This window comes from Halyomorpha halys, unplaced genomic scaffold (genome assembly GCF_000696795.3).
Source record: "Halyomorpha halys isolate HHAL.00 unplaced genomic scaffold, Hhal_1.1 Scaffold1143.1, whole genome shotgun sequence".
Lineage (NCBI taxonomy): Eukaryota > Metazoa > Arthropoda > Insecta > Hemiptera > Pentatomidae > Halyomorpha > Halyomorpha halys.
Window position 1 is genome coordinate 23480 of NW_027106264.1, and position 11808 is coordinate 35287.

At 32.2% G+C, this 11808-nt stretch overlaps 1 protein-coding gene across 1 annotated transcript in view; it reads left to right on the forward strand.

The window, feature by feature from the left end:
• LOC106688495 (uncharacterized) overlaps window positions 1-6248 on the forward strand; it is a gene marked incomplete at its 5' end in the record, with an annotated part of 22398 nt that extends 16150 nt beyond the window's left edge. Inside the window, 1 exon segment of the mRNA XM_067044626.1 lies at window positions 3576-6248. Within this exon segment, the coding sequence (XP_066900727.1) occupies window positions 3576-4077 (502 nt within the window). The 3' untranslated portion in view covers window positions 4078-6248.
• Between the last annotated feature and the right edge of the window lie 5560 nt (window positions 6249-11808).

The following is an 11808-nucleotide window of genomic DNA, read 5'->3' on the forward strand; positions in this document are numbered from 1 at the left end:
ATAAGTAGATATTGTATCCATGGAAACGGCCGTTATTCATGAATGAATCATTGATAAGTAGATATTGTATCCATGGCAATTTTAGCTGTTAGTTTCATAGGACCCCATCCTGAGTGCATCCGACTCAACTTGAGCCGTGTTGTTTCTAAAGTTAACGTTAGTGTTATTACCTAAATAATTCATAAAAATGAAGATGTTTAGTTGTGAATATTTCTTAAACAAAGCATTAACGGACTTACCTCCATAGAATTTCTTATTTTTGTTTTGTGATTATTTTTATTTATGTAATTAATTTATTGAGATTTACAGCTGTATTAAATATACACAATAAGTAAATGTGGTGCGAATTATATTACATTGCATGATGATGTGGAGAATCTACCAATTGACAAAACTCCAATAAAAGTTTTAGAGGAGAAGATTGCGAAGCCATCTTCTTTTCAGACGCCTAGTTAATGAAGGAGAAACCAGATTAGAAACAGGTGGGTTTCTGGGCGAATCGGCAACGTATGGAACATTGAGGTCCTGACGGAGACTTAATATATGACAAAGTAAGGATCATTGAGGATTTTACTAAGGCTCTTGGATTGTAAGGATTGGATTCGGGAGTAATTCGAAGGTTTAGTGGAGACCCAAAAATCAACTCTGTCCATATAATAATAATAATATTATTCTTCATTTATTCTGAGATTTACCCCTTTAGAATAATATTACAGGCTTCAAAATTAGGCCTTAGAGTGAAATACAAAATAGAAATGAAATTATAAAAGTCAGAAAGTATAATGAATTTGAAAAGATAAAAATGAACAACAATAATTAACAGAATAGATAAAGTAAGATAAGAACAAATAAAAAACATATTTTAATAAAAAGAAACAGAAATCATAAAAAATCAGATACAATTAAACTAAAAATAATAAATGAAAATGTATAATTTCTGATAATATACTTTTAAAATTATTAACGAAAATCTGAACCATTAAATACAGAAAATATATTCCCTTATTTGAAACATTTAATTTTTATTCTTCCAGAATTGGGTGAAGAGAAGGTGGTCAGAGATACGGGATTTGAAGATTGGAAGTGTATTAGAGCTACGAATAAAGGAGGTAATAGAATTCCATATGAAAGAGGAACGGATGAGGAAAGATATAACAAAGGCTGCGGTTCGATGGGCAGTTACATATAAGTCTGAAGGCCGTGAGCGGGCATTGCGGGAATGCACTGAGGATTTAAATTGAAGGTTATCAGAGATGTACGATGGACGCCCGGATTGGATTAATTGGTAGAGGAATGTAGCAAGAAAATATTTAACGACGGTAGGAGGGTAAAGCCTTCTTCAACTCTTCCTAAAATCGGGTAACAGAGGCGTCCCTGTGGACCCCAAAGATGAATCGTACAAAGCAATTAATTAACCGTTTTAATTTTGCTTCGAGATTATAACTCCGTAATCCACACAGAAATAATTAAAGTTGGGGAATATTAAGGAAGCAACCAGGAGCCTACGAGTTTCAAAAGGAAGTAGGTGGTGAAGATAATTTAAACGCCTTAGAGTGGAGAAGGTAATAATAATAATACTTTATTTATTCTAGGACGAGTCCCTTCAGAATAATACAAAGAAATCAATAGATGAGGGCTGAGGAGCCTCAGAGATACTTAAACAAAAAATACAAAGAAAATATAACAGTCATAATAAAAAAAAATTATTATAGTTTACTTTCTCACTTTTATCAGTTGAACAAAAAAAAAAGAAAAATGAATAAATGAAAAAGAGAAAAGAGAACGATGTGAAAATAATTGAGAATGACATAATAGTTTACAATTATATTAATTTACAATTTTATGGGGTATGAATGGATAGGAAATGATTGAACAGGCGGGATTTAAAGGTAGGGAGGGTATTGGAGCGACGGATGTTGGAAGGGATGGAGTTCCATTAGGATGAGGCTCGGATAATGAACGATCTATCGAAAGCAGCGGTTCGATGGGCCCTTGTGTACAAATCTGGGGGAAATCAAACGGGAATTGCGGGAACTAATAGAGGATTTGAATTGAAGGAGCTCGTAGATGTATGATGGATGGCGGGGTTGGATGACTTGGAAGATGAAGGAAGCCAGGAAATACTTACGACGGTAGGAAGGATAAAGCCACTTAAAAACGGGAAAAAGAGGCGTCCCTTGGGATCCCGAAAATGTATCCTTCACAGCAATTAATCAAACGTTTTAATTTAAAGGTACGACTAGAAATATCGTAAACGTGTTTTTTGCAGGAGAGAGTTTGGTCTATAGTGACACCAAGGTTATTAACGCATGGATGAAATTGTGTTGCTTAGGAATAAGGTTGGAATGTGGGCAATAGTTTCAGTTAGGCCTTATTATAGTTAGTTCAGTTAGGCCTTATTATAGTTAGTTCAGTTAGGCCTTATTATAGTTAGTTCAGTTAGGTCTTATTATAGTTAGTTCAGTTAGGTCTTATTATATTTAGTTTCAGTTAGGCCTTATTATATTTAGTTTCAGTTAGGCCTTATTATAGTTAGTTCAGTTAGGCCTTATTATAGTTAGTTCAGTTAGGCCTTATTATAGTTAGTTCAGTTTGGCCTTATTATAGTTAGTTCAGTTAGGCCTTATTATAGTTAGTTCAGTTAGGCCTTATTATAGTTAGTTCAGTTAGGTCTTATTAAATTTAGTTTTAGTTGGGCCTTATTGTAGTTAGTTCAGTTAGGTCTTATTATATTTAGTTTCAGTTAGGCCTTATTATATTTAGTTTCAGTTGGGCCTTATTATAGTTAGTTCAGTTAGGCCTTATTATAGTTAGTTCAGTTAGGCCTTATTATAGTTAGTTCAGTTAGGTCTTATTATAGTCGTGTAGATCAGTCTTTTGTCGTGGATCGGTAGTTTATATCCTTTGTCTGTTATGTTCTGTATTAGTCGGAATCAACGAGCAGTTTCGTGTCTTTTCAGTCTTGTATGAGGATTCCATGTCAGTCGTTTGTCCAGATTTAGTCCTTAGTAACGGATCTGTTCAACAGGAATAAGTGGGGTATTATTAAAAGATACTGTGGGACAAGACGAAGGATTATGACGAAGGGTAAATGTGATTTCGTGGGATTTATTGGAATTTATTTTAATCCTCCAGTTTTGGCACCATCCTTTAAAGATAGTGATGTGGGACTGGAGGATCTTGGATACAATGGAAGGGTCATTACCCACTTATAATATACATGTTTCATCAGTATATGTGGTGAGGACAGTGGTAGGATGGGTTGGAATGTCAGCTTTATAGACTGTGCAGAGGAAAGGATCAAGGATACTACCCTGAGGTACACCAGCAGACTGAGGAAATAGGAATAAATAGGGAGATAAGGGATGTTGTGATTTATTTAAAATAATCTGTCAGAGAAATAAGAACGGATAATGAGGAAGTATGTAAGGGATAGTAATTTACGGGTCTTCTATAGCAATCTTGACTTGAGAAGTGAGAAATACAATTTTTTTTTCTCTTGAATATAAATAAATAATTAAATTGTATAGTAATTCCTATGATAAGCAATAAAAATCATTTTCTACAATTTTTAGGAGATGTGATGACGGTGAAGAATGGCGTCCGTTCGATGGCAACAACAATACTGAGCCCAAAGAAGAGAAGAAGTCTTCAGACCTCGTCATCGGGAGTGACTCGCATGAAGATTACGCTTTACAAGTCGTAGGCAAGAATGAAGACCGTCATCAAATCAACGGTGATCATACAAGCGTCAAACTTGTTCCAATCGACAAATTACTACATGTTCCGACTAACCAAAGGATACTTAGTCCTTTACCAATCCCTGTACCTGTCGAGGTGAAGGAACCGTTTGAACTGAACATTCCTGTACCGGTGAAGATGGAGAAGGAACTGGTTGTCCCCGTGGAGAGGATTGTTTACAATCCGGTTGTGAGACCTGTCCCGGTGAAGATTGTCAAAGAAGTGCATGTTCCAATACGAAGACCTTACCCAGTTCTTGTGCCCTTCTACAAGCTCAAGCTAGTCATACACTCAAAAGAAGAGACGCCGCCAACACAGATCCACTCACATCTTTAGACAAAATGCACAGGCACTAATAAACTCCCCTAGTGAGGGGAGAAAAAAGGCAGTAATTTCAGCGCAATTTTTCTTACTTTAATGAAAACTATGTATGATTACTAGTCAAAATTGTTTAGTCTGCCAACTATAGATAGGGGAAATTAAAAAATGGCGGTTGTTTCAAAACTTTAAAAAACAAAATTTTTCTTTCAGAGCTCCATATCTTTAAAACTTCCAACAGCACTAGAAAACCTAGTGGAATATAATTTAAATTAGAGTACATTTGGTATAATATGAACCCTAATAAAGATATTTACATTTAATAGTACTCTAGATATAGCTTTTTAAAGAACAACATTTCATATAAAACGTTTAATTTAGATATTGCCTGGAGTAAAAGTTGGGGGATATTACCCAAATTAATTATTATGTTGATAAGCTGGTTTGAATAAAGAATTACTTGGTAATGATGGAGTGGACTGGATTTATAATAAATTGATATCATAGGCTGAAATAACCTCTATTCTTTTTTAAGCTTTCTGAAACAATTTGTTGTAAGGTTTGAACAAAAGTGGTTACAATATATGTTGGTTTGTTAGTGACAGTTTTGGTTTCATTAGATTAATTGATGAAAGTATGACAATTTACTTGTTTGAGATATTCTTGGGGTTTGAAGGTTGGTTCAGGTGTGAATGTGAAGATGGAAGAAGAGGCCCTCTCTTGTTTCCTTCTCCTTCCGAATCCATCCTTCTGCCGCCGCCGCGTCTCTCGCCTGAGTGTGAAGTTTTACTCCCTCATGATTATTATCAGAAGAGACCTTGAAGAGTTCTGTCTCTTTGTTCCCCTGTACTGGTTAAGATGGCTTCTCTGTTGGTTATGACCCCTTTGTTTTTTGGGGATCAAGATGGCTGCCCAGGCCTCGTAATTCTTATCTTTGCCACTAGATGGCATCATGAATTTCTGTTCAGAAGTGAGGGGACGCCTTGCTTAAACAGAAAATGTGTTGAAAAATACAAGTTTTGGAAGTTTAGACCGTTTGTCTAGTAAGTGCTGCAATAATCAAAATCGACGTGCAGTTTCCTGTCTTTTCCGTCTTGTGTGAGGATTATAACTTGTCGTAGTACGAGGTAGCGAATTTGTTCTAGTAAATTAATGTATTTTGATAAATCTATATCAAAAACCATTCGACGTACAGTTGTCTATTAGCACTCAAATTAAAACTAGTTTGATGGGCTATAAAGTAGTTTATCTTCGTAGGAGTAATAGTTTTCATGATATTCAACATACTAAATTTACAAAATATTGATTTCTAGCAGTTCGGACAAACATTTTGATTTATGAAAAAATATATCTCAGTAATCATTGATGTCTGCTAGGATTCAAAATTAAAGGTAATTTAACTTACTATAAATTAGTTTAAGACCCTTAGATTCGCAATAGTTTATATGATATTTGCATATAAATATAAATTTTTCACATGAAAGTTTGCCTGAACAACTATAAATTTATTTTAGCAAATATCACGATAACTACTACTCCTATGAAGATAAAAGTCATAAACCACTTTAAATGATATTCTCTTATGTTTTCTTATGCCGTTGGTAGTTTTGAAGAAGCTCCGAAATAAATGAATATTTTTTACGTTTTGAAACAGCCGCCATTTTTATTCCCCCTACTTATACTTGGCAGACTCGTCTATTTTGAGTAGTAATTATACATAGTTTTCATTGAAGCAATCAAAACTTGTGGTGATATAACTGACTTTTTTCTCCTTCTGGGTTCTTGTATTATAATAGTACAAGAGTAATGGCGTCTGTTTTAAAACGTTAATAAGAAATAGTTGTTTATTCTAAGCTCTATATCTTTAAAATTAACTATAAAAGCATCCCTGTCTAAATTGTCCAGCTATATATATATATATATATAGGTGAGACAAAGCAATTATTGGGAGACAGAATTTATCAACACAATAATGATTTGAAAAGCAAGAAGAAGGATCCAAATAAAACAGCACTAGTACAGCATGCAACCAAAAACCAACATATTTTTGATTTTGAAAATACAATCATCTTACATAAAGAGAATAATATAGAGTGTTTTTTTAAGCCCGATAGAACTTGAAATTGTAAAAAATAACACAAAAAATTAAATTGTAATCAAAATTTTTTTTTATTCGAAAGATAAATACGTGACATTAACATTTGAAAATGATTTCGGGCATATGGGCACCGCGGCTGTTCTTGACGAAGCGCATTCTGTAAAATTGTGTTCAGCGATGAGGCGCATTTTTGGCTTAACGGGTTTGTTAATAAGCAAAATTGCCGCATATGGTCGTGCGATTTGACACCTCTCGATTATTTCCTGTGGGGCTACGTGAAGTCACTGGTTTATGCTGATAAACCAGCAACAATTGACGCCTTGGAGGCCAGCATTGTTCGTGTTATTCGTGACATACGGCCAGCAGTGCTCGAAAGTGGCCCAAAATTGGACGTCCAGAATGCGCTTCGTCAAGAACAGCCGCGGTGCCCATATGCCCGAAATCATTTTCAAATGTTAATGTCACGTATTTATCTTTCGAATAAAAAAAAATTTTGATTACAATTTAATTTTTTGTGTTATTTTTTACAATTTCAAGTTCTATCGGGCTTAAAAAAACACCCTATACATTCAAAAGGAAAATACTTGAATCCATTTACATATCTGAAAATATTGATTATACAGTAAATTTCAAGACAGATACAAAAAATTTAAATCAACACTATGCTGAGATATTAAGTAAGATTAATTTATAAATAATATAACAAAAATTGTATGTGGATAATTATAGTTGGCTTTGATAGGATTTTTGCTAATGAAATAAAGAGAAAAATTGAAAAAAATGTAGTTATGATAAATAATTTTTAAATGCTTGAACTGAGTGGAGGAAGGTTACAAGCATTATTGTGATAAAAGTTTTAAGCAATAGTGTCTGCAGATAAATAAATTGACTTTGTTTTTAATTAATAATTGACTAATTAGGTAATTAAACATATGTGGGATATACTTATTAACAAAAAATAATTTTACCTAATGTTTTTAATGTTTTCATAGAAATTGATGTTTTGACATGGGCAGAATAGCCTGCATGAAGTTTAGAGTTGTTAAATTATATGGTTTCAAAGTGGTATTGAGGTAAGATAAATTATAAATAATAATGTTAAGTATTTTAAATTGTTTGTAGAATCATACATGTAATAGAAACTGTTTTGTAGTAAATTGTACCTGAAGATGGCCGGATTGGCCGAAACGTTGGACGTATAAGAGAAATAAAAAGTTTTGAGACTATAATGGATAGTGTTTGAATTATTTATTTATAAAAGCAGAGTAAATTTGTCTAAATATCGGAGCAGCTAGATATCAAAATTTTGTGAATTTATTTTGTTAAACATAAAAACTACTACCCTTACGAAGTTAAACGTTACAAATTAATGTATAGTACATTTAACTTTAATTTGAACTCTGGCAGACATTTGCAGTCTTGTGATTTATGAAATACAATTTTTCATAAATCAAACTTATTGTCTGAACAAAACTATAAATCAATTTATTCTAGGAAATATCATGAAAACTACTACTCCTACAAAGATAAATGTTATAAATGTTATTAGCTTTAATTTCAGTGCTGGCTGAAATATATTTTTTCTTAAATCAAAAACTTTGTCCAAACAATTGGAAATCATCATTCTGTGATTTTATTTGATCGAATATTATGAAAACTACATATTTGAGAGATATTTTTTTTCAATAATCAAACATTTTAATCGACCAACACATTTTGAATTTAACAATTAGAATTTATATTGTCAAATATCATTAAAGCTACCACTCCTAAAAAGATAAATGTTATAAACTATTTTATAGTAAATTTAACTAGCTTTAATTTGAGCGCTGGCAGACATCAGTACGTCTTGTGGTTTTCTTAAATCAAACTTATTGCCCGAACAACTATAAATCAATTTGTTCTACACCTACGAAGACAAACTGCTTTGTACCTCATTAAACTAGCTTTAATTTGAGTGCTAATAGACATCTGTACGTCACATAGTTCCTGAGATATAGATTTCTCAAAATAAATTCACTAACTACTGATGTTTATAAAATGTTGCTTTTTAAAAAGCTGTATTTTGGGACGTAAATAGCTCTATTATGGCTCTTATTATAATAAATTTGCTTCAAATTATGTTCTCTCAGGTTTTCTATTGTTGTTGGCAGTTCTAAAGATATGGATCTCAAAATTAAACATTATTTTTTCTTAATATTTTGAATTTTGATAGGCAGGTAGAAATATCTTTTATCTTTTAACTTGACATTTTTATCCTCTTGGGCTCTGGTACTATAACTGATGGATAGCATTACAGTGGAATCGCTCTAATTCGAACTAATTAAATCCAACGGGGTTCGGATTATAGAACGGTCAATTCATATATATAACAAATTAATATTATATATATATAAGAATGCAGTGACCTGCTTTGAGTTGGGGGACGAGAGAAGAGTAAAGCTAATTCTAGGGGACAATTTGTATATTATAATAGGAGAGTAGAAACTTCGAGAAGTTAACAACAGTCCGATTGTCTGAGCTCCTGCTATCTCAGTCTCTTCTATTACAATATAAAAAATTTGCTGCCAGAATTAGCTTTACCGGCCTACTTGGGAAATGGCCCTTCTATTCTAATCATTATTATTACTATTATTATAAAACTAATATTATTATAATAGGAAATGCTTGATCATTTTTAATAGATTATTTGATTTCTGTCGACTAGCCCCGAGACTATTAATTTTTTTTTTAAGGAGTAAGTCATGATTTTGTAAATCGAAAATAAAAAATAGTGGCTCTTGTAAGTCTTTTCCTTTTCTTGGTCCAGGGCGACGGTAGCAGCGTGATAACACGCCTGTTAACCGACCCAAAGGTTGTGAGTTCGAGCCTGGCCCTAACCGAGATTTTCTCAAGCATACAATTACACAAAACACACTCACAGCCATCCCCCCGGGCATTTGTGAAGCCCGTTAGCCAATGGGTCGCATTCACAAAAATAGGCAATGGAGTGACGAACCCACCCTATGAAAATCTCGTCAATAAACGCTGGATGTATTTCCGTAGTACATCACACAAGTTCTTGGACCTCCGCGGTCTGTCATTGTGCCTCTTGTTGTAAGTCTTTACTTTTGATCATGTTTTGTGTTTTTGTTTAGCTTTTTGTCCTTTTAATTTGTGTTTTAACTTATTTATTCATTTCTTTTAATTCACTTTTTGTTTCTTGTCCTTTTTATCTGTATTTTAACTTATTTATTCATGTATTTTAATTCACTTTTTGATTTTTGAATTCATATATTAGTTATTTTAAGTTATGTATGCATTTCTTTTAACTCACTTTTTGTTTCTTGAATTTATATATTAGTTATTTTAACTTATTTATTCATTTATTTTAATTCACTTTTTGTTTCTTGAATTTATATATTAGTTATTTTAAGTTATGTATTCATTTCTTTTAACTCACCTTTTTGTTTCTTAAATTTATATATTAATTATTTTAACTTATTCATTCATGTATTTTAATTCACTTTTTGATTTTTGAATTCATATATTAGTTATTTTAAGTTATGTATTCATTTATTTTAACTCACTTTTGTTTCTTAAATTTATATTTTAATTATTTTAACATATTTATTTATTTATTTTAACTCACTTTTTTGTTTCTTGAATTTATATATTAATTATTTTAACTTATTTATTCATTTATTTTAATTCACTTTTTGTTTCTTGAATTTATATATTAGTTATTTTAACGTATTTATTAATTTTTTTTAATTACTCTACTGCTTTGACCATTGTATCTTAAATTTATTTTTACATTGGTATTTAATAATAAATTCTTTTAATTTCTGTAAAGAATAAAACGTGTGCGTGTGTATTGTGGATCACTGAAGAGGATAGGAATGAGAGAGTGAAATATTAAGAATAAAATTTTCAAATAAATAGGATAAAATTGTGAAACATAACAAAATAAAATATATTATATTTAAAAAAAAAAATTATATTTGTCCAGTCATGGATTAAGGGGTACATTGTGTATTGTAGAAAACCAATGTATTTGGGCAGCATGGTCAAATAAAGCATTTATCACTTGTAATTTTTTAAATATTTAATAAATTTATGATTTAAACTTGCGTATTGTTGATAACCCAAGGTCTTAACCAAAGTCCTACCTTTCATAAAGTCCTACCTTTCGCAAAGTCCTACCGCGGCTCTCCTGGTCGCCTCTGTCTACGCCCAAGTTATAGAAGTATACAAAATAGATTCTAAAAAAATTAAAAAACAGAAAGTGTTGAAGAAATAAACATAATGAAAGATGGGGAAGAAAATTTTAATGATTAGTAATGGACATAACATAATAAGATATGTAAGTAATGTCTAAAATAATAAAAAATAATTTAACTGAACATGATGAAATGTTTGAAAGAATAATGGTTTCACTCGGCTTTAGAGTTTATCTCCTCCATTTCACTCCTCTCTCTCTTGTGTTTATTTTTCCTCAATTCTGGGTGTGTATTATTGACATTAATGGCTAAGATGAATTTTTTTTCTTAATGGAAAAAAATCAGTCGGATGAATGCAATCCTAATAGATTTTCAGCGGAATTTCCAGAGTAATTAATGAACATTGCTAAATTACCTGAAGGAAATGCAGTTACTCTAATGGAAGAATAACAAAAGAATTTTAAGATATTTTAACTGCTGAAAGAATTATAAATGTTATAAATTGAGAGACGCAAAGGAATGAATCCGTTTAAGATGCTATTTCTGTCCAGTCAGTAGCACAGTACCTTACCATAGAGCTACCCATTGCCTCATTTCAGGCAAAAATACAGTAAGTATAATCATATTTTACAATTCAGTATAATTGTTCTTCAAAACCACAATTTTTTTTTTTCGCTCTATAGATCATGTAGATATTTTGGCGCCCGAACCAGCCTTCTCCACGCCTATCTTGAGCTACTGCTTTCCAGTTTTCTGTATGTATTTCTGACACATCTTTGTCAATTCTGTTTATAGATCTGATTTTTGGCCTCAGACGTGGTCTTTTGCCTACTATACTGGCATTCATTATTGTATACAGGCATCCTAAGGGATTACTTCGAGCCCGTCTTAACCTCCTTCCCTTCATGTCATGAGCTATTGACTGAGCAGTCTCTGCAAGCAGTTCACTGTTGACTCTCCTCCATGTGTTAAGGCTCTGATCCCAGATCGCTCCTGTAATAGTATGGAGGACTTTCTGTTCAAATCTCTCTATTCTGCTTTCTAAATTACCTATTAGAGCCCAGGTATCGCTGCAGTAGCTGACTTTAGATATCATAGCATTCATTCATCATATCATTGTAAATCCATATCTGCGGATTTTTCGGGGTTTCGATATTCTTAGCAGAGAGAAAAATACCCATTTAATAGTTATCTTAGTATAGTTATTGTTACGGCGGGTAGGGGTTCAAAAGGAACCTTTACTAGCCCAACCGTGAAAAGTAGTGAAAAAAAAAGAATAGCAGAATTTTGTTATTTTTTTGTATTTTTAAATAAGTGAAGATTGTTTAATTTAGGTATTCCCCGGAGTGAAAATTGGGGGATATTACCCAAATTAATTATTATACTGGTAAGCTGGTTTGAATAAAGAATTACTTATAATTTACTGATAATGATGGAGTGGACTGTATT